Source organism: Aphidius gifuensis, linkage group LG2, assembly GCF_014905175.1.
Source record: "Aphidius gifuensis isolate YNYX2018 linkage group LG2, ASM1490517v1, whole genome shotgun sequence".
Classification (NCBI taxonomy): Eukaryota; Metazoa; Arthropoda; class Insecta; order Hymenoptera; family Braconidae; genus Aphidius; species Aphidius gifuensis.
The window spans coordinates 5012144-5036613 of NC_057789.1; the positions used below are offsets into that span (position 1 = coordinate 5012144).

At 25.8% G+C, this 24470-nt stretch overlaps 1 protein-coding gene and 1 long non-coding RNA gene across 7 annotated transcripts in view; both read right to left on the bottom strand.

Annotated features, from left to right (window-relative positions):
* LOC122848551 (fasciclin-1) overlaps window positions 1-24470 on the bottom strand; it is a 149507-nt gene that overhangs the window by 45439 nt on the left and 79598 nt on the right. For all 6 annotated transcript variants that reach the window (XM_044146702.1, XM_044146701.1, XM_044146699.1 and 3 more), the window contains exon 2: window positions 1982-2123. In XM_044146702.1, coding sequence (XP_044002637.1) covers window positions 1982-2123 — 142 coding nt within the window. The remainder of the gene's footprint in view (window positions 1-1981; window positions 2124-24470) is intronic.
* Window positions 20484-21174, bottom strand: LOC122848553. Its single transcript, XR_006373464.1, has 3 exons — window positions 21031-21174; window positions 20881-20952; window positions 20484-20759 (listed from the first exon to the last, which is right to left on the bottom strand). It is a non-coding gene; the product is annotated as an uncharacterized LOC122848553 (long non-coding RNA).

The window sequence follows — 24470 nt, forward strand, 5'->3', positions numbered from 1 at the left end:
TAAAATTTTAACGTCAATGTCAGTCAGTATATAAAATTGACATTCCATGTAGTTTATTTCGCGAGTTACAGTAGTTATTTATTTATTTTTTTCAAGCAATAAAAACTATTTGAATATTATTTAAATATTACACGATGAAATATTCGAGTTTATCAATATTAGTTATTTTTTTGATTAATGGTGTTCAATCACAAAGTCTCATTGTACCAGGTAATAATTGATAAAATTATTTCAAAGTTTATGATATAAATAGCAAAAATATTTTTGTTAAAAAATAATTTAATAATAAATTAATAAAATATTCAATCGAAGGTACCAAGTGGTGTGGCATTGGCAATATCGCTAAAAACTACGACGACCTTGGTGAAAATGAAGCAGTTGATAGATGCTGCCGAGAACATGATAGATGTCCTTATTACATTTTACCTAATAAATTTGATTATGGGTTTCATAACAACTTCAAGTATTCAATGTAAAAAAAAATATTTTCTACATTAACCCAAATTATTTGTAATTTTTTATTAATATTTTTTTTGTTTATAGTTTTCACTGCAAATGCGAAAGAAATTTTCAAAAATGTTTAGACAAAACTGACGACAAATCAGTAGCAGGATTTTACTTTATTCTTCAAACAAAATGTTTTGTTTTAAAAAATGGTATTGCAAGAATAAAAAAAATTGCTGATTACAAGAAATAAATTTTGTAAAAGTAATAAAAAAATAAAAAAATAAATTTATCTTTCAAAACAAAGTAAAGTTGTTTATAAAAAATTATGTGCTAGTAATTAAGATTGATAAAAAATATTAAGTATGTAGTTTAATCTTTTTTTTTTATTTTTTGGCATTGAAAATTTTGAATACCGGTGTCAGCAATGTGTTTAATGAAATGAGTTTAACTGTTTGATGTACAAATTTATGTGTTGAGTAATTGTAATATGTTAACAATTCAGTAAAATATGCAAAACAATATGAAAAAAAAAATTGCACATACAAATAAGGTGCAGTTTGAATTGGTTTTTCAAAGTTCACTTGTTCAATATCCTGTCACAATTTACAGTGTCAGCCACAAAACAAAATTTATTATTGTTCGAATTACTAAATAACTTTTCATAGACGACAATTGATTTTAAACAATTGTTTCCATTGTGATTTTTTTTTTTTTTAATCATGAAAAAAGTATTTTTTGTCTTGTTAATTAGTTGTACTTTTGGTATAAATTCGAGTTTAACATTTCCAGGTGAGTGAATGATTATTTTGAGTAATCAATCACGAGATTTATTATGGGGAGTAAATTAATATTTTGTATAAAAGGTACTAAATGGTGTGGACCAGGTAACATTTCTAAAAATTACGAAGATCTAGGAATTTTACGTGAATTAGATATTTGCTGTCGTCAACATGACGGTTGTCCAAATTATATTTTACCTGGCACAAAATCATATGGATATTATAATGAATGGTTGCATACAACAATGTAAAATTACTTTATAAATAATTTTCATATATTATTTAAATTATCTAAACGATGTAATTTTATTTTATTTATTTCAGCTCAGAATGTAGCTGTGATGAAGAATTTAAAAAATGCCTAAAAACTGCTAATCAATTTGGATTTAAATGGTTAATTAATCGGATGACAGAAATGATTTATTCTTTTTGGGTAACTAAATGTCTTTCTTTAAAAGATGGATTAAAAAAAAATTAAATTTTTTTTTTTTTAACTGGAAAATCAAAAATATTTTAATTAGACAAACACACAAACTAGTAAATTCCAATAATGCTTAAACACATGAAATTAGATAACAGCCTATAGTTATGGTTTGTTTGCGTGACCAGAGTAAATACCGATTGTCCTTTGTGTCGATTGATATTTGATATACTAAATTCCTAGCATCTATCAGTCTGATAAATAAATTATTTAATACGATACTAAAAACAATTAAAGCATTCAAATATTTTTTTTTGTTATAATTATAACTTACACATGTGGTAGAGTACGAGGTCACCATGTTCGTCATTGGAGTCAGTTTCTTGAAAGGCACGATTCGTTGGGGCAAATACTGTCACATGCCTGTACATTAAAGTACTATTTGCCACCTGGCTAGCCTCCAGCAGATGGTAAAACTATAAGCAAAAAAAAAAAAACGAAACGTTAGACTTTATATTTTTCAGTTTAAAAATTATTGAAATTAAATAACATTAAATTACTGATATCATTTATAAATACACTGTTAATAAATATTATATGTATTAATTTTTATTTCAACTGAATAAAATTACAATTTTTATTTCAACAAAATCCAACAAAAATAAATAAAAAATTTGTATAATTCGTTGATATATATTGAGGTCAGCCTTGTAGGCTATGGAAATGAAAAAAAAAAAAAAAAAGGACCAAGAGGGTAAAGAAAAGGAGGACGAACACGTTTAATGCATCGGATGAAAAAGCAAACGAGAATAAATAGGCCACCATATAAAAACGAGTGAAAAAAAAAACCTGACAACGGTAAAATGGGGCTGTTTGAAGAGAGGGATGAGAATGAGGATGAAAAAGAGTGGCGGTCGTAGAGTGAAGAGAAGCAATGGGGTAAAAGTTTCAAGAATTTATTTTCTCACCCGTTGAGGGTGAGAGATGTGTTCAAAAACGAACAATGAAAAAAAAAGAAGCAAGCTTTAAAAAGTAAGAATGTAATTTGTGAAAGGTATAGCTGAATAGTTAAAATTTATAAAATTGAATATTAATTATTTTTAAATTGCACAAAGTAATTATTTTTATTATTTATATAATTGATTGAATTTTATAATATTTAAAAAGCATAAAAAAATTAGGCCATATGTAAAATTATTAATTATTCAATGTGTCATATTTTATGTTGGACTAATGGCATTTGTAAAATTGCTTATTTTTTATTATGGCATTTTTTTTTTATGAGCAATAAATGTGCACGTGTCATGTTCACGTGTTTATAACTGATACTTTGAGCATATATATAGGTTTATTATACGGTGTGTATTTTTACAAGTCTATCTCAAGCCAAGGGATAAGAAAAAATAAAATAGAACTGATTGAAAAAATTGGATGGGTTACTATGTTGGATTTACAGCGAAGCAAACTGTGAATCAATCTATTTTTCCCGGTGGATTTCATTGAACACCTCAAGTAGATCGTAAAAACTCTCTTGTGACTATTTTTTATTTTAACTCTTTTCTTATTTTACACACACACCTAAATATATATAGTTTTTTTATTCTGTTTTTTTTTTCATTTTAGTTTTACTTGGGATTTTTTATTTTGGTTGCTAAGATACCAATTGAGGCGACAAAAACAGACCCTATTGTTTTCTATCACGTACCTCTACCGTCTCTTAAAAGATAGCCGTAAAAAACCAGAAATATTTCAACAAAACACACTGAGAATTTAAAAAACACAATAAAATTTTATTATTAATTTATTTATTATTTTCATGATAAATATATATTATTGTTTTTTTTAAAAAAAAGCAATCAATTCATTTTTTTTTCCCTCCAATACATGGTTCTAATACTGCAGAACAAAATATTTTATTTTTAAATATTTGTATTCTAAATTTCGCCGTGAAAATATTAAAGTTTTTTGCTTGACAGTAAGTTAAACCCATCAGATGAATCTGCACATTTTTGAAAAATTAAAAAAAAGTATAAAAGGTAAAAATAGTATCGGTATAACTATATATGAAAGAAAAATAAAATAAAACTGATGACAGGAAAATATTGAAATTTAAACCACGTATTCAATATAGAGACTTTAACACAGTGTAGTTTGACAGTTTTCGACAGACGACAACCTCAACAAATACACCTTTCGAGGACTTATATGTATTTTTTTGACCCCGTTATATTCCACCCCCTCAAGTCTTTTATTTGTACTCATCCTTACTTAGTGTCCCCTAGCTTGTACCCTTCTCCCTTTTTTTTTTTTTTTTCTTTTTTTTTCTCCAACAATATCTCTCAATCTATGTGGATGACACGTCGAGCTATCAATTTACAATAGAGTAGCTCAATAAAACCTATATTCAATAACAACGCATCCAATAATGCAGTTGAAGTGAGACGAAAAAAAATAAATATAAAATAAATTGAGGGTGTGCAGACGGCTGTAAATGTGACAACAATCTATAACTCCCTTTTTCTATATATAATGTTTATATATATTTGCTAGATAAAAGTATCATGCTGAGCAACTTTTCATTGCAAGAGACGTGCTCTACTTGAAAATAAAACGACTTTCAACCTTCACCCTTATTTATATTTAATTACATATACTTTATTTATTTTTTTTTTTAACTTTATATAATTTTATATACATATATATTTATTTTTTTTGCGATGATGGTCGTTATTTTTTAGATGTAGCTTGATAATAAATTTTTTTTTTACATCAGAGACGAGTTTAATATTAATTACTCGAGCTCACGGAATGTTACTATTATTCAAACGTGAAAATATCATTGGATATCCAACTGAGAAAAATGAAGAGATAAGAAGCTGTTAAGAAGTTTACTCATTTATTATTTTTTTTTATTTTATACTGATAATATGTTATTAATTTTAAAAAACAACTTTTTTTTTTCATTAAAAAAAAATTAATTTTATATCTCATTAAGCTTTTTTTATTTCGTTTAAATATTTCAATTATTATTATATTATGACATTCACGATAATCACCCTTTTGAATTGAAATATGAAAAAAAAAAATTTTGGTATTTATGCGATATTTAATTATCGAGAAATTTCAATGTGTTTATTACTCATACAAATTGAGTAAATGAAGGAAGTTGATATATATTTTGCGGGGTTGAAAATCGCCTCGGGTAAAATATGTTTAAAAATATTGGGGATGTACAGACAAAAGAGGCGGGGGGAGGGAAGGTTTGATTATATTTTTGATATATATAAAACATGGAATTATTTAGTGCTTTATTTATTTCATGTCTGACAGAGAATGAGTGAAATATTCGAACGTGTTGGATTAGAGATTTTTCCAAGGGGATGATGACAGAGTATTTGGGTATGAGGTAAATAACTACGTGGTGGATCTTAGTAATTGCAAAAGATGTATAAATGTGGATTTAAAAAGTCGTATAAAATTATTCACAGCTTTCTTGTGCACTGTTGAAATAAAACAAGATATATACATACAAATATTTTATAGAATTCTTAATGAGGAAATTTTGAATTTAGTTTGATGGTATATAAAATAAGTGTGAAAGACACAGTAAAAGAGGAAAAAAAAAATAAATTAATAAAAGAAATAGTAAAGGCTTTGTAAACGAGCATTTGCTAAAGAAAAATGAGAGAATTTATTTAATGAAAAATTAAAAATCAACTGTCTTGAAATAAGAATTTTATATTGAAGGATAAAAAAATGTAATAATAAAAAATACGTGAATGATAAAATAAGAGAAACTTTAAATAATTGAGTTTCACGTTATTTTATGATTAACAAAAGTTTTTCATATGAAAAAAAAAAAAAAAAACTCGTAATCAAGTAAATAAAAATATAACTTTAAATATGAAATATATATTAAAAATAATAATAATAAAAATTCCATTAAAATAAAATTTGTAGAATTATTCTTGTTTTTTTTTTATAGCCTTCGTGAGCTTGCAAAATGTGTTTCATAAAAAGTAATAAAAAAAAAAAAATTAGAAAAATATATTTAAAAGCACGCACTCATTGTACAAAAAAAAAAAAACCTAATGTTGATACACACAAATCTTCATATATGGTTTCGCATTGTAATCCTTAAGACGAATTATTTTGATGGGATTCGGAACCACATAATACATATAAAAATTCATTGAAAACAAAAAAAGAAAAATATATAAGTAAAGAAAAAATATGACTATAGGGTGAAAAAGATAGATGACCATTGTTGATTAATCCGAGTGACCGTAAAAATGGAAATTCCGGTCTTTTCAGTTTTGAAATATCGTGAGTAGTCGTGTTTTCACTAGACCCAACTCATCATTTCCTGATACACTATACCTATATATAGATTTTTTTTTTTCTTCTCTATACATCACCCTATACTACTTTCATTTTCCACAGAAAGAAAAAACAATTGATCAATGTACCGCATGTACAAAAACAACTCATCATCATTCAACCTCCAAAAAATATATAAGTTTTAACAAGAGACAAATTGTCTCATTAATTTATTTAGCCACAAAATATTCTTGTATTACATTCCAACTAGTAATAACACTTTATATCAATTATTAAACTAGACATTAACAATTTATTACTGACAGGCAATTTCAATTTTGTTGTGGTTAAATTTTATAATAACATACCAAACTGTTAATGTATAGTAATTAGTGGTTTGATAAATAGATTGAATATTAATTAAGCCAATTATTTATAATAATTATTCATGTGGTTCATATTGTTAATTATATTTTACTTGGTTAAATATCAATTTTAGTAAATTACACAAATATTAATTAGGAGTAAATTATATTTGTCAACATAATTGAAAATTTATTTCTTATTTTTTTTTTTTAAATAAATATATATTGACTTGTTTATTTAATAATTTATTTGGATATTTATTTTTGGGGTTGATTAATTTTGGTGAATTATAATTTGATAATTATTTTTTGGCAAATCTATGATTGTTAGTTATGAAATTGCAATAAAACTATCATGACAACGCAAGTACAAAGTGACGAAACCACGACCGGACATGCCCCTTCCGACACGCCTCCAGGCGTATGATACCCCAAACTTGGTTCCTTGTGTACACCCCTCTATCACCCTTTGATCCACAATACTGTGTGCGTGTCAAGTTTGTGAAATGGATGCGGAAGCACAACAGATGAAAAGAAAAAATACTATCGACCACGTTTCAACAAAAAAAAAAAAAACAATTCCATTTCAACCCTTTTTATATAAAGATATTTTATATCTTTTTTTTTTTTTTTTTTATCTCTTTTACTACGGAGGGCAACAGTTCTCTATTTTTTTTTTGAATAATAAATGTGACATGTATATCCACATATATGTGAACAGCAGCAACTGCATACATTTTCAATGTGAATAAAAAAAAAAAAAGAAGAATTTAATTGAAAAAGAATAAAAAATATTTTTATTCAGTATACGACGATAAATATTTAAATATATTTGAAGATGTATTTTAATAAAAATAAAAATTCGAAAATAAGTGATGAGGAGAGCTAAGGAGAGGGTAGTTTTATTCATCGTGTCATAAATCGAACACTTGGAAGAATAATGGAAGGCATTAATGTGAACTAAATTTATACAAGATGGTTTGAAAGAAAAATAATAAGAAAAAAAATTAATTAATTAATTAAATAAAAGAGAGAAAAAAAATTATTAAAGAAGTTTAATGATTGGATAGTGCAATCATAAGTTTTTTTTTTACAGTTTTATCAGGTCGAGTGGAAATGAAAGGAATGAAAAATATTTGGGTGTAGATTGGTTAGGGTTGTGAGGCAATCAAAGCTGTTCGATAAATCAAACTCAGGTAAGTTTTAATTGTTGAGTTGTAGAGAATCATCACGATCGAATCATGTTACTATTTTTTTGCTAAGAAATATTTTATGTATATACTTTTTTTATATACTAGATACTTTATTCAGTCTTTAGCCTAAAGCTCTAAATAAAAATAAAAATATATGGAAGAAAAAATATATATATCCAAGTATATACTATGAAAACTTTGAAATGATATTTCAACTTCAAGTTAAAATAAATTCAACTTTTCACCATTTGATTATTATTTTTTTTATTAGTTTTATACGCGTGTGAATATAAATCAAATTAACGCTGTAGAAACTCATCAAGAATTTTTTCTGTATTATTTTCTTCTTGATATTTTTTATATTTTATTTTTAAAATAATTTTGAGCAAAATTTTATAATGATAAATATTTATAGTTATTTTTTTTTTTTCAATAAAAGTATGAAGAAATTTATTAATAATAAATTGATGAAAAAAAATTAATTTAAAACAAAAAAAATTTAATTTGAAATAAAGGGTAACTAAAAACTGAGCTTTTTTTTTTTTGTAAAATTTTTTAAGCTATTTTTATTGTTAATGCTTCGTTGCACTATACTTTTATGACAAAATCCAATAACTTTTCTCACTCCATGTGAAAAAAAAAAATAAAATAAAAGTCAAATGTTAAAAAAAAGTCTCTCTCGTCGTATATATCAGATGACTAAAAATTTTCTGTGCAAAAAAAAAAAAAATGAAACATAAGCTTGCATCCTGAAAATTTCTGTGACAGAGTTCATGTTTCTTTAAATTTTTATTCGTATTTTAACTCATAAATAAAGTATAGTATAAATGAAGAAAAAAAAAGAAAGTAAAATAAATAAAACATGAAAAATAAATAAAATGTTAAAAGTAATAAAGTGTTTCAGACCAAAATCATTGGTGCAAATCAAAATCTTTTTCCGGGTCGAGTGGAAAAGGGTGAAGTGACCTTTCAACAACTTCCAAACACCATCGTGTTCTTGAAGCTTAGTTGAAGATGATTTTACCACTTTTAATTTACCAGGATAAAAAGCAACGGCAAACTACTTTCAATGTCTTTCATGCAGCCATTTAATTATTTTTTGTCGTAATAAATGAGCCAAACTAACCACTTTTCCCACATTATCACAAATTCTTGATTTTATTTTATCAAAATATATACATATATATATTGCTCTTTAGAATATCAAACCTTTTATCTTTTTTTTTTTCTTCTCTATTCAACCTAAGATATTTTAAAAATTTTAATTTTAAATTTTCTTTTTTTTTTTTTATTTTATCAAACCGCAACTTCTCACAATGCTGACGCAAAGATTTTTAAATGAACAAACTTTTACTAGATGTTTTTTTTCTTATCTTACAAAGATTTAGTAAAAAAAAAATTTAGAAAAAATAAAAATTGGAATTTTAGAAAATTCCATTTAATAACTTTTTTAAAAGACAAAAATATAGAAAAAAAAAAAAAAACTTTTTTTTTGAAGAGGAAGCAAGTTAATCTTTGATTTCCACCGGAAATGAAAAAAAAGAAAAACAATTTCCATAAATAAAAGCAAAGAAATATTAAAATGTTTGTGAAAAAAAAGAGGATTAAAATAAAAACCATATATATATTTATAAGAGGAATGAGGAAGATTCTATTTCGGTAGTTCATTCTGCAATAGAAAGAAATTTTCTTTGACATTTGTCGTTTAATTCCAAAGTGCCAGAGGCTACATGATCATTTCCCATGATGCTTAATGTCCTGCTTAATGTGTGTTACCCTTTGCCCCGAAGCACGCGACCTAATCAGTCTGTCTGGCGACAAGATAAAAATAAAAATAATAGTTTAAAAATAAATAAAACATTGAATAATTCAATACAATAAATAATCTTCAATGTTCAAAAATAAATTTCAAATAAACTCAACTGTTTTGTAAATTTATTTATTCATAGAACTTTACACCTGAATGACTAACTTTATTCCATTAGTTTCATTTCATTTCCGTTTTTCAGTTTGTCCAGAATATCAAATTAACAAGTATCCATCAAAAATATATATATACACACACAGATATACATCATAATCATGTTGAAAGTTGTACAAAATTGAGTGAAATGATATCATTTAAAAATATGTTTATACACAAAGGACAATGAGAAATAAACACTGAGTTAAGGAGGGGTTTGTAAATGGCACTATCAAGACTCAAAAGTTTTATTCATTTTGAATATGCCCCTCTTCATTTAATTCAATTGTGTCAATTCAACCGAAAGAATAGACACTCGAGTGGAATTGAAACCAGTAACTAAAATAAAAAAATAAATATAAACTTTTGGGACAATAGACACAGTAGAGATTATAAATTTTAAATCAAAATTTTCAAACTTTAAATGATGGATAAATTTTTTTTTTTTTTCAAATAACGAAAAAGTATAAATTGATTTTCAAAATAGACAAGTTATCTAGGATGATTTGCTCATGTTCATCATTTGAATTTAATTTAAACTTAAAAATTAAAATAAATAGCTGGTAGTTGAATTGAATCAAGACAAATATATAAAGAGATATTGAACAAGTAAAAATATTGAATTAAATAATTATACAGCAGGTTAACAAATAAACCCAGTAAAATTTTATTGAATTTACAGTTGATTATAGATAAGCTTGATTCCATTTGTTGGTTATATTGGCCATGCTAAATACATTCAAAATCACGTCTGTAAATCTCTATTTGAATTTACACACGATTGATCATCTAGACGTATGGATCATCATGAGGGACGATGAGGCATCAATTGAAATTTCAGACTTAACGATATGTTTGAACAGCTAAATACAATACAGATTATTCAAGTAGTCTGATCATAATCCAACACAATTGTTCATAATTTAATAAATTTTACTTGATATATAAATTTAAATTCCATTCACACCAGTAAGTAAGAATAAAAATTTATTGTTATTATCATTAAACTCTTTGATATAACATAAAAAAAAGCAAAAGTTGTGTTACTTGAAACGAACTTTTTCACCAGCGATTCCTATAAGTTTTTTTTTTTTTTTTATATAACTATAACCATCAAATGTTGAAAAAAACTTGAGAGACTTTCTTTGTTACGTTCAACTATACTACTACGAACTTTAATTTCAATGCACACACAAAACTGATTCAAGTGCATTTTACTTTCATATATGTTATAACAAATATTCTCAAAAAAAAAAACATACTAATGATTAAAAAAAAGCATAGAAATAATAATAATAATGGTAATAATATTAAAAAAATATTGAATATATAAAAAGTGTTAATAAAATATAATTTTATTTTAAAGTTGTATACGTGCAACATACCTAATTTATTATACATTTGAAAAGCTTTTTGTTTTATCAGTGTCATATGTCAAGAGCGAATATAGATGGAAACATGAGTCTCGTATAAAAACCAAAGATTTTTTCTTATTTGCGGTACGAAAATAAAATAAGAAAAAAAAAATCCAAATCCCTTTAGAAATCCTCAATATCATAGTGCTTGACAAGATCAAGAAATAAAATTCTTGTGAGAAAAAGATCTATCTGTTTTTATACTGGTAAAGTACATGTAGATATTTATGCAGTATTTGATAACCAATATAAAAAAAAAGTATACATATAAACTTACACTACATGTGAATAGAAAAAGCTGTAATATTTTATTCTGGGAAAATTAATTTTTAATGAATTTTAATAATAATAAATTTATTATTATATTAAAATTGAGTATATTTATTCTGTAAAATTTAAATGATGAAGATATATTTTGAGTTGGTTTAACAGTAAAACCACAAAATCGATTTTCGATTAGCAATGTTGTAACCCAGTGGGTAAACATGCCTGAAAATTTGTAATCTACAATGGATTAACAGTTTTTAACCACGCAAATATTGCATGTTCAAAGTACATAATTGTGCGAAAAAACTTTGAAAACGCATATAGTATAAAAAATAAAAATAAAAAAATTAAAAACTTGATTTATTCTTAGCTTCTTATAACCTACATATTTATATTATTTTTTATAAATTTATTTTCCCACCGTTTACATAAGCTTTAAGTCAACTATATGTATATTTTCTTGATATTCATTTGAATTTTTTAAAACCATAGAATTAAATAAATAAAGGAAACAGATGGTACACTGTATAACTTGTAAATGTTTGTATCAAATTATTCACTATTTAAACTTCCTACTTCTGTAGACATAAACACAACAACATAGAAACACAACTTTGTCCCTGATATTTTGACCATGAACTAGTGTTTTAACAAAGCACTTGACTATAATTTTCTACAGCCTCTGGGTAAATGTTCATTAAATTTTATTCATAGTCGTGTTACTCGAAAAATAAAATTAATTATTATTATGATTTTTTTTTGTTTCATTTAAAATTGCAAGATTTTATAAAACTTTATTTAATTATTTATTGAAAATATAGCAAGAACAAAATTATCAAAATTTTAATTTAATTTTAGTTTTTATGTATGGGGTTTTTTTTTTTTTAAATATCTTTTATAATTTTTTTACATACATTTTGTATGTAGCTCGTTGATGATAATTGAACAAAGCCACCTGTAGATCTTGCTATTATCACACGAAGTAGATGCTTTTTGTGCTTGATTATAAATCGTAGATAATATAACAAACGAATGAAGAAATATTATCACTGGAAAATTTTGCTGTTGAAAAGTAACTTTTTGTCATGTATTCTAATACGATAATACTCCAATTTAACATGGAAAACTAAACCACGTATGTTTCATTAATAATTGTCCAAATGGTTTTTACTTTGACTCAATGTTTTTTTCTATCCAACAAAAATAATTAATGTAATAAAATATACAACAATAGCTATAATTTTTTTTCTGTATTAATAATTTTTTGATTGTGTTAAAATGATTGATGTAGTGATAAATACTTTATCGACAAATTGAAAAGGCTCTACACATTTTTCTACTAAACGTATATATATATTTTTTTTTTCATTCAAACCTTGTCGATAAATACATTTTTTTTTGTATACATTTCGAGTACGTGAATTATTATTTAACAAGCACTGAAACCGTACTTGACTCTTCGTTACATTGTCATCGTTCCCAGGATTTATATCTGACAATTTTTCGATATTCCACCCCTCATCAAATTTTTGGCAGAAGACCGCCCGCTGGTTCACCACGAACCCCTGGTGATTTTTTTCATTGGGTGAAAGACCCGGTGATCTATCACCCAGTGAAGTATCTTTGCGCTCTTGCAAAAAAATAATAATAAAAAAAAAAAAAGACTCAAATGATAGAGGACTTGATTTTCAGTGAATGCACTTGAATCTCAGTATATGTGACACAGGGGAAAGAATAATATTCTCTCTAATACATATATTTTTTACATCGCCCAAGGGAAGAATAAAAAAAAACACAGAATTTTCCGGTGTAGATAACTAGATTATTTCCATATACAAAAAAAAACATGTGACGTTTCAACGGAAAGGTTTTTTTTTTTTTTTTTATATACGATTTCATCAATAAACATTGATTATTCATTTTTTTTTTTTTTTTTTCTATACTGGAAATATATGATGAATAAATAAAATTCACGACTCAACATTAATCACTTTGACCAAAAAGAATTTTTGTTTGATTAAAAATAAAAAAAAAAGGGGAGCTAGAAAAAAAAAATAGGGATACATTTTCAATTTCAGAAAATTGGTGTTAATAAAATATTTAAGAAACTTTCGACTTCCCTTTTTGGTCTATACACACACGTAAGTATTATATTTACGTCTCTATGGTTATTGGAATTATAAAAGATCAATAAGAGGGTTGGAAAAAAAAAACACTGGTAGACAATTTCTGTGACACAAGTGAAACAAACATTAGATAACCCCTAGAGTGTTGAAATATATATATCACTTAAAACTTGAAAAAAAAATAAAATCAAATTGTTAACCCACCAACCCCCCATCCATCCATATACCCATCACAGAAAATGAAGATTTATAGTGTACAAAAATTTCATGAGCAATAAATAAAAAAATAAAAAATCACTGTGCATCTTGTTGAGAGAGGAGAAAAAAAAAAACGCGTGAAAATGACTCATGCCAAGAAAATAGATCACCAAAACATTATTATTATTGTGATTCTATATCTCCACTCGACTAATTTAGTTATAACCAAGACGTATATAAATTTACATTAAATGTATGACTCATCAGGGGGTCTCTTGGAACCATTTAGAAAATTACTTTGACCCTGAGTTTTTCCTTAATTAAATAAATAACATTTCTATTTAAATATATCCGCTTTTTTTATATAAATAATTTTATAATCGATAAAAAAATAAATTGAAAAATATATTTGTGATAATTTATATATTTTATGTAAATAAAATTATTGTTATAATTTTTTTTTATCAAAAGTGCTTCATACAGTCAACGTATAAATAAATGAGGCAAAATTTAGTTATTTTTTAAATTTATTTTTCGATATCGAAAGTAAATTTAATATATTATTATTATATAAAAGCCACAGCACTCAAGTGAACGAGATTTATTCCAATTTTCTTGATTCGCAGTAAATAATTCGATATAGAGGGTACAAAGCAAAACCATACTAGAAATAAGAAAAATAAATAAATAAAAATAGTAATTTAGTATGTATGTGTGTAGGCTCTGTAGTAAACGAAAACAAGTAAAATGACACCCTTCATTGGAATGACAAGTTCGACATGAAGTAATCCAAGTGAATGCTCGGATTTATTTTACTATGAAATTCATGCTTTTTTATTTTGAGAGGTCAAGTCACTTGGGGTGATACGAGCTGGATCCTGGATGAATGTGTTTGTATATGTATATGAAAGTACCACTTGAAACAAGATTGTTCCAGTGCTATATACATATAAAAAGATAAAGATAGATGTTGAAACTATATATGCAAGAAAAAAAAGAGACAGAGTTAACAACAAGGGCGATGTCCATCAGGAGTGATGCGACAAATATTTTTTGTTATCTTTATTTTCCTGTGGGAATACATCGGCCTATTTCGAGACTGATTGTCATCTCTATATTCCATAAACATTGATATGCATATACATTATACATACACAATGAAGACTATCACAATTTTTTTTATTACATTTTTTTTTGTCTTCTTTTTGGTTTTTCATTTTAAAAATCATTGGAGTAATAAAAGAAATGAGAAAAAAAATAACTCGAGCCTGGTTTGATTTTTATTTGCTTCTTTAAATTTTACGACATTGTCGAATGAACTTTACTGATCAAAGTTTCAAAATACAAAGTTAAAAAAAATAAAAAATAAAAATATATATGAAAACTGTATTCCAAGTGGAAAAAAAAAAAAAAGGAAATTTTAGAGTTTTTTCTTTTTCCATTAGTCAAATATCATATTTCACTCTTTGACTCTTTTTTTAAGTTTTTTATTTTTTTTTCTTGGGTCCCATATCTGAGATAAGAGTAATCTGACTGATCAAACTGGGTCTCTTAAATTTTTCTTTTGGCTTGCACAGCAACTTTTCACCCTGGTCCAAGCTTTCATCGGATAATCTTCTTCTTAACTTCCCACGGGATGTGTGTCAACTTTCGTCTTTTCACAACTACTTTATTTGATTTATTATGATGAAAAAAAAAATATTTTGATGACTGCATCTTTGCGTGGTATTTTCTGCATCGTTGCAACTAAAAATATTTTCCTGACCGTTCGATGAAAGAAGAGAACCAAATGTAATAATAAAAAATGATGAAAATATTTCAACTTCAATAAGGTCAACGATGAATATAATTTATATTTCAAAAAGTTTCAACTAATTGAACTAATAATACCTCGATAGAATATAAGTATTCAACAATCGCTCAATTCAAAAATACATTAACAAAATAACAATGCATCGATTAAAAATAACTAGAACAAAAGATAAATATAATTTTGTGAATTGATTAAATGAACATCACATTGAACTGCATGTCCAATAAACACCAAAATTTAAAAATAAGTTGTTGATGCAAATACATTTGTAAGCCATCAATAACAGATGGATAAAATCGATTAAAATAGATTAAAATTGACAAGTATTCAAACAGACCATTCAATAGAGTAGACTAGAGTAGACTATTCTTTGTTGGTAGAAAAAAAAAGATAAAAATTTAAACATGTACTAGAACAAGAAAATTAGAAAACAAAAAAAAACAATACAATTCTATTGGACATTTGTTTTATCTTAACAATTTAAAAAATAAAAAAAAATAAAAAATAATAGAAAAAGGTATAGCTTAGCCCTAGCAATCTGCAGTCGTAGAAATTTTTTTTTTAGAAAAACTGAATTCAATCAAGTATTAAGAAGTTGTTTCTGCTATGAACAAGAAAACGTGAGCAATATCCGTCTGCCTCTGGGCACAAATGCGATCAATTCAATCTCGAATGTTCACATTTGATATATTATTGAAATATAATTTTACTTTTAAACATTCTTTATCTCAACAATATTTTTAAATTGAAAAATAAATGAAAAAAAAAACCTAAAGTAAATAAACCTCAAAAAAAAAAAACTAAATCTTTATGTCATTTATATTTGATTTTAAACATTTCTCTCAGGGTCATCGCCAGCACTAGTTATGAATTTAATGCACGTAAGTTAAGTGCTGCTTGAGTCGACACACATAAGAACTTTGATCAAAGTAGTAGTGGTAGTGTTTGATGGTATAACAGTGAAGCTTTATGTGGGCATATAGAAATTGTTCAGAATAGTTAACTGGAACTCTGCCAAATGCCATTTTGCCATTGTTCTCTTTTTAACTAATATAAAAACCTGCCAGAGAATAATTCTACTTGGCACTATCATAAATTAACGCACAATTTTATTTTAACAGAGCTTTTAGTATTCTTCATTGATGTAATTTTACATTTATAAATAATTAAAAGATTTAAAATTTTTTTATTTAAATTTTTAATACTTGCACATAAACTTTCAGAAAAAAATTAAACACGAATAATTAAAAACAAAAGAAAATCATATTTTTAAAAGCTCATATTTATAAATTTTTTAATTAGATTATTGATTGTTTTTTAATTTTTTTTTTTTTTCAATATACTTATTAATTATACGAAGAGATAGGTCTTCCATGAAATAAATAAGAGTTGAATATTGGCTTCTACTGCATAACACATATATGGTTTCATCGAAATTGTTACGAAGCGACAAACTGCAATGCCGCATTATGTAACAATCACAGTAACCTAGTTTCACATTAACCGTGTTATGTCTATGTTATCCTCAAGTCGTAACCAACCCCTCACCAACACGCATTGTGCACGATGATGTTTTTTTTTATTTTTGGCTATAACAATTTTTTAAGTATACATACCAACTATACTGTACACATTTTTATATGTATAGGTATATCTGTAATAAAATATACATATAACTATATACAATACGAGAAACTATATACCCAAGGAAATTACGTTGAGACCCTATCTCATACTCAACCCCTTTTTCCGTGTCATTCATCTTACCGCAGACAGGTATATAGTATAAAATTGTGATGTGTTTATTCTTGTTAAATATAATTTGACCTCTGACCTAGCATGAAAATTTACTCGTACTATTATTATTTTGTTAAATATTTAAATGTAAATTTAAGGAAAATTTACATCAAATTACCATTACTAGTATTTGATGAAAATTTTAGAATCAGAATATACAAAGGTTTGCGAAATTTGTAATATTTTATTAAATTTGATTTATGTAACTCGAAGCTTGTGCGCCTAGATGTATATTTTGTATATTCATAGATGGAATATTTCAATACAAATATATATGTATGATTTCTAGTCTCACTGACTTTGTTGTTAACATGAAAAACTTTTGAATTTCCAGTGGGTAAAATAAATAATCAATGAGTTGAACATATTATTATTATTATTATTATTATTTTACACAGCTTAATAATGATAATAGGAATGAAAGTTTAAAAGTTTTTTTTTATAAAAAGATAAAAACAAAAACATTTGATATTGAATAAAATATATGTCAAGAAAAATAATAATAAAATACGGTTTATATTATTTTGGAATAAATAATGCTTGGCTCAAGTTGGGAATTTTTTTGAGAGTGGTCAAAGTATGTCTCTATTCAGTGGACAAATTGAAAAAAAAAGTTACTTATTCGTTTTCTCATGAGAATTTTTATAAGATCGAAATCTTGAAAATATTAAATTTTTATTTGTTACTAAAAAAGTTATTTTATAGTTTCATAAAAAAAATTAATTAAAAATTTCATAAGAAAATTAGCTTGACTATATTTTGTTGACTAATTTGAAATTATAAAATTTAAATAATTTCTATAACTAGTTTTAAAGATGGATCAATAAAAAGCTTAGATGCATAACATGAATTCAAAATTCAAATTACACATTTTATTATAATGAGTATAGTTTAGTGATAATGAGTACGGTATAATTATTACAGTATAAATCTGTTGACCATGTATTAGTGGTTAAATTTGCAAAATATTAAAGAATAAAAAATATGATTTAATTTCATAAAAAGTTGACGTTACTATAATTATTTTTGTGCATGAATTTAGTTGAAAGTTATGTACGACGTCTGTGGGCATACTTAGTGGTTTCACCACCATCAGTAGCAATGTACAAAAAATTAAAGACTTTTTTTTTAATACAAAAATGAAACAAGTAAACACGTAAAAAAAAAAATTCTTTTTTTTTTTTCTCTTACCAAGAAAATAGCGTGTTCTTAAAAACTTTATTAACGTTTTTCATTTTTTTTTCCCTTCAATAATTACATGTATAGAAATAAAATTAAATTTCGACTGTTTTTTTTTTTTTTTAAATTATTTCAAATTAAATATTATTAAAATAAAATTAATAAATAATAATAATATAAAATTGTGAATTATATTTGAGTTAAATTTTCGATAAATAATGAGCAAGTCTGTGTTGATTTAATTCACGTGTAAATTGAGAATGAAAACGAATTGTGGCTGAAGGTATAAATTGTACAATGGCAATAGACCATTATGTTGATAATATAGACCCGACTAAATCGGTACTGTAATGCTAGATATTCTCTGAAATTGTACATGACCACTATTGGTGCATGTGCATCGAATGTCGTTTACAGAGAATATAGAACATAGCCAGTCTCATTATGACAATAGACATACAAGTTGACTATTGTTACGATCCACATGTTCAATACTTTTCGATATGATCAATTGTAAAATAAATGAATATAAATTAAATTTTCTAAAAATATATTAGTATTATATATATTTCAATAGTAATTATCCATACACAATTGTAGATATTTTGCATTGGTGTATATGTAGCAGCTAGATTTTCGAGAATGGTTATGAAGGTGTTACGGATAACACCAGAAACGATTCATAAGCTTATCAGCAATATGCCACAATGGACCTCAAACAATGTACACTTGTATTATCAGCTGAGTATACTTATACACTTTTATTTATCATATATATAAAAAATAAAAAACAAAAACATTCTTAACATAAAATTATAAATGAGAGAGAATCAAATGAAAAAAAAATAACCAATTCATTTACAAAATGTATTTCTTTTTTTGAATATAACGAAAATAAGTCAAAAAATATATAATAGAAAAAGTTGTAACGAGTTGGTAGAGCAGCAGTAAGCCCAAATATAATCTCTTTTACTTTGTATCACGTGCACTTGGATAGTCACTTGGTTTCTCAATTCCATTCTCAATTTGCTCTACTTCTTTACTTCGTTTTCTACTGTTGGGATACACCCCAGATTCATAAGAATTGAGCAAAAGAGACACACACAGAAAAAGAGTCAAAACTATGTAGCATTTGCTGTATTTTTTTATTTTTCGTTTCGTTCGATCGTTAAAGTTTAGGAGATTTCATTACAACTCAGTGTTTCAATTTATTTTTATTTTTTTTTACTTTTGTCTAGGTTGTAGCAATCACCTTGATATACTATATGTATTTTTGATATTTATGTTTTTTAGTGAAAAGTATTTTGAAAGTCATTGGTTCATAAATAATGACACGTGTCAATTTTTATGGCTTTATCAAAATATACAAGAGTTGGTAAAAAAAAACCTTGACGAAATGAGACATGGCTTTATGACTTTTAACTGTTGTGAATGATGTCAAGAAATGATGAGTCATTTTAAATAGCTTATGAGGAGAGCACAATTAGCTATGTTAAATTAAATATGTTAAGAGGTCTTGACACGAGACTCCCTCGGGTCACATTGGTTTTTCAATATATAAAACAATATGTCGATTGAAATCACTATATTGCATAGACACCAATTAGCCAATTTAATAATTAATTAATTAGACTGATTAATTTTTTAATTATCGTTTTTTTTTAATTCAGAATAAATTTCAATTATATATTTAGTCTGTTATTATCATTGATATCAATTTCAATATTAAATTTTTCCCTCAAACGATTATGAATTATAGAATAAAAAATAAATAATTTATCGGAAATCAGTGCTGCGGTTGACTGCTCAAATGGTAGAATACAAAAAAATGAAGGGTAAGAATAAAAAATAGAGCAAAAGTGAGTTGTTGAATATAGCCAATGATATGAGAATTCTTGGGGACAAAGAATAAAGCCGGCAGTTGTAGGGAGCAAATGAAAGTGACTACTACATCCGACGACCAAAATCCAAGGCATGGATTAAAAAAGACTGAAGAAACAAATGAGAATTGCTTCTGGCTGCGGGTGGTCTGACATACTCTCTGTATATCTCTTTCTATACTTGTACATATAATATATAATAAAATACAAAAGACAGATTTTCATTCAATTTCTTTATTCTCAACACAGGGTCTTTTGATTTTCAATATTATTATTTTTTTTATTTGCCAGTGACATCATGAACAAGAGAATGAAAAAAAAAAAAAACAAATTAAATTTCTACTTGTATAACTTGAAGAATGCAAATAACAACATTTGTTCTTTTATCATTGAATAATTGAATAATAAAATTAATTAAACACAGTATTTTAATAAAATTTTTAATACAATTTATTATTTCACTTATTTATTCATTAACCCCACCAAAAATATGGCTGTACACTTGGAATATTTGGTTTGCTATAATTTTTTTCAATCCTCGGGTTTTTATCCGTTGTCGTCTTTATCCAGATGTTTTTCTCGCAGTAATCAACTTTCTAAAAAATACACATCTGTTGCTTAATTTATTTTCTCATATTTACATGTCGAAAATAAAAAAATAAATATATTTAATTAAAAAAAAAAAAATATATACATCTTGTATTAATTATTACTTACATTGCAAATATTTGCAGTTTCATAATTTTCACAAAACACATTTGCCGTTTCATTGCAAACTAATACTCCCGACTGTAATATATTTAATTAAATTAAATGAAAAAAATAAATTCAGCTGTACTAATTAAATATTTAATATTATAATTTTACCGTTATTGTTATTATCCATGAATAACAGATGATGAAAAATACAAATATTATTTTCATAATGTTGACAATAATAAATATTAATATTTGTGCTAGTTGTTTCTACGTGAAACGCTTGACTAACTCTTGTCACTATACCAATCGTTTCATAGCTTATATATGTACCTTCCTACTTGATGTATTGTTTGCGACAAGTGGCCAATCGAAGTTCCGATAGCCATGTAGTCACGTGATTTGATAACAATAATTTTAAATTATTCAATTGTCTTAATAAGCTACTGTGTCTCTTTGAATTGATAAATTGATAAATATTATTTTTAATATTTATTTTAAATTTGTTTTATTTATTTGTTTTTTATTTTTTAAAATAATGAAAATGACAAAAGCTTGATAATTTTAATACTGTATATATGCACAATGGCAAATGAGAGATGAGTTTAAATGAAGTACAATTTGTCGTGGAAAATGACTTCAGGGACAAATGCAAATTTCCCAGGGTAATTAGTTCGTTGAGTCGGTGGATGTAGATTTCAAGTGTGCCAAACCAAGAGGATATATACAGATAAAGGGACAAGAGAAGCATTTGGAGTTAACTCGATATCACTAACGTTGAGATGGGGTCAAGGTGTATATATATCTACCAAGTTGTACTTGAAATATACTGATGGCAAAACTCTCAAATATATTCCTGTAAATTGTAAAACTAAGAGAGGAAAATTTATAATTACACTAGAGTATTAGACAATTTAAAAACGCGTTAAACACTTGCTGTCGTTTGATCAAACTATTCTCAAGTTTTTTTTAAAACATTATTTAACAAAAACTTAAAAATTCAGAATCAAGCTCTCAGATGCTAATTTTGTTTTATTTTTTCTATTTTTTATAAAATCAGTGGTGTGCTTTGCAAGCTGGGAAACATTAGCTTAAATTTTGCTAATAAACTTTTATTTTTTATCCACTGTAAAATATCCCAAGTTTAAAAGTAAAAAATTGAAAACTAAATAAATAAATAATTAAAAAAAAAAAAAAAAATTCGAGACGTCACTTGACGTTAGTTTGATCAAATACAATGATTTTTTTTTTTTTTCTTTTTCAATGTGATGATAATGGGCGTATAATATTGATCTGCAATTATTTTTGACGAATCGAAGCTTTTTAGTGAATGATTGAAAGGCGATAAAGCTATTGAACACTAACGAGCTGACACTCGGTATATTCATTTCAATTTTTAAAAATTTATTTTCTCAATTTTAAACGTTTTGCAATTTTTATTTTAAATAATCTGTCAAACGTTCGAGCTTGATGAATGAAATCAGCCAGATTAAATTGTAAAAAAAACCAATGTAAATATATGAAAATTGAAAAAGAGATACACGTAATTGACAGTTTAAATTGGTGCATGACAAACTTATTGAAGATTATGATTATGACATTATGAATATGTGACCATTCATAGATTTTTATTTGATAAAAATAATTTCCCTTGTGTTTGATATCAGCAGTGAATGACTGAGAATTTATCGTTATTTAAATGTCAAAATATTTTCTCGTTAATGTTGGATGAATATAGGCATGGAAAATTGTCATGGGACAATATGGATGTGAAATTGTTAATGTGGATTGGTTCCATTTGACAGTTTGCGTATATCTATATATATTTATAATATATCCATATGAGAATACAAGAGCCGTGGTTGAGACTCACGTATGATCGATAAGCTCATTGCACGTGTGCCACAAATTATATGTACATGTACTCTCAACCTGACGAGACGGACGTGAATCATTAGGGTGACACGCGATTTTTGTCTAGGTCTATATTCCATGTGGCGCCAAACACGGCAAAAAGATTTGAGCATTATGGTTTATTCAGTTTTTCATTAAAACTCGCAAATTATATATCATCAATATTTATATATTTAAATTAATAATTCAATCAACGTTTTATTAGAAATAATATATTTAAGTTAAATTTAAAATTGAAACTTTCTTCAACGCTTTCAATACTATATACACACAAAATATTGTGGCATTTTTCAACAAAATGTCTTGAGTATATGTGTAGTTGGTTGAATAAAAAAAAAATATAAAAAATACAAGTTAAAAAAATTCAACCGAGTGCACAGTGTGCCACAAGAATTTGGTTATTATTTCCAGATGCAAAAAAAGAGAAAATATTTTATATTTTTTTCTTCTCTTTTCATCTCCGGACGTTGAAAATCTATTTGACGCCTTTTATACAAGGATTTTACAGTTCACGTTTTTATATTCAAATATATACATATATATTTTGTGTATTTTTCAATGCACACGATTTTTCAAATAGAAAAAAAAAAGAGCAAAAAAAAAAAAAATGAAAAACCACCCCCGAGTATAATAGAAATATACAAAGATGTGTATTTGACAAGTTTTGAATAAATGAAATAATATAATAAATAAAAATATGAGATTTATAAATTTAGTATGCACCACAGATGTTTGGACTTGCAGTAAATTAATGCTTGACAGTGGTGGGTTACTTTTAATTTAAAGTTAAACTGTTATATATATTTATTGCCATGTGGCACTGGCAACATTGCGCGGTCAAAAGACCATACAGCAACAAATATATGTCTTTTTTTCTTGTCTCTCTTACACAAAATCATTCAGTAGATTTAATGAAATTTACAGTAGCTTTAAAACATTATGCAACTATATACAACAACTACTCTATTTTGTCGGTCGTTCACAGTAAGATCCTTTGCTAAATTTCTGCACCCTCACTACTCTAACAATTCATAGCCACGAAATTGTAAGGGTCCATGGTGTTTAACAAAACGTACTTCTCCATAGACTCAACGAGAAAATGCAAATTAATTGCTGTACAAGTGCTGAAGACTGTAGAAATGAGAATGGCATTGTGAAAAAATAAAAAAAAAAATAAAAAAAAAAAGGATTTTCATGTTGGAAGAAAAGTATAACGGTGAGGTTATATATATAGATATAGAATAAGCAATTGCATAGCAACACATGGACTTGAAACACCACTATTTAAATGGACTAAAAAGGAATGTTGAAAAAGGGTTTAATGCCGGAATATTAATTATGACGTCAACCTGTTTTTCATGGCTTTTGTGTTGGTATTTTTGTTTTAGGTACTTTTGTTTTTCTTTCTTCTTATTTAACACTATTACAAATATATATGTACACACTCACACAATGACATATACATTTAATTTGTTTGATTCTATTGTTTTCAATGTGTTTGGAGCTTTAAATTTTGTAAAAAGTCATCCCTAATTTTAATTTTTTTAATATAAATTTTTATTGAACATGACACTTCATGATGAGTTCTCAAAGGCTTTTACAAAATCAATTCAAATGAAAAATAAATTTTATTGTTTTAATCATTATCAATATTAACAAAAGAATTTTTTTCTTAAAACTTTTTCTTTTGTTATCAT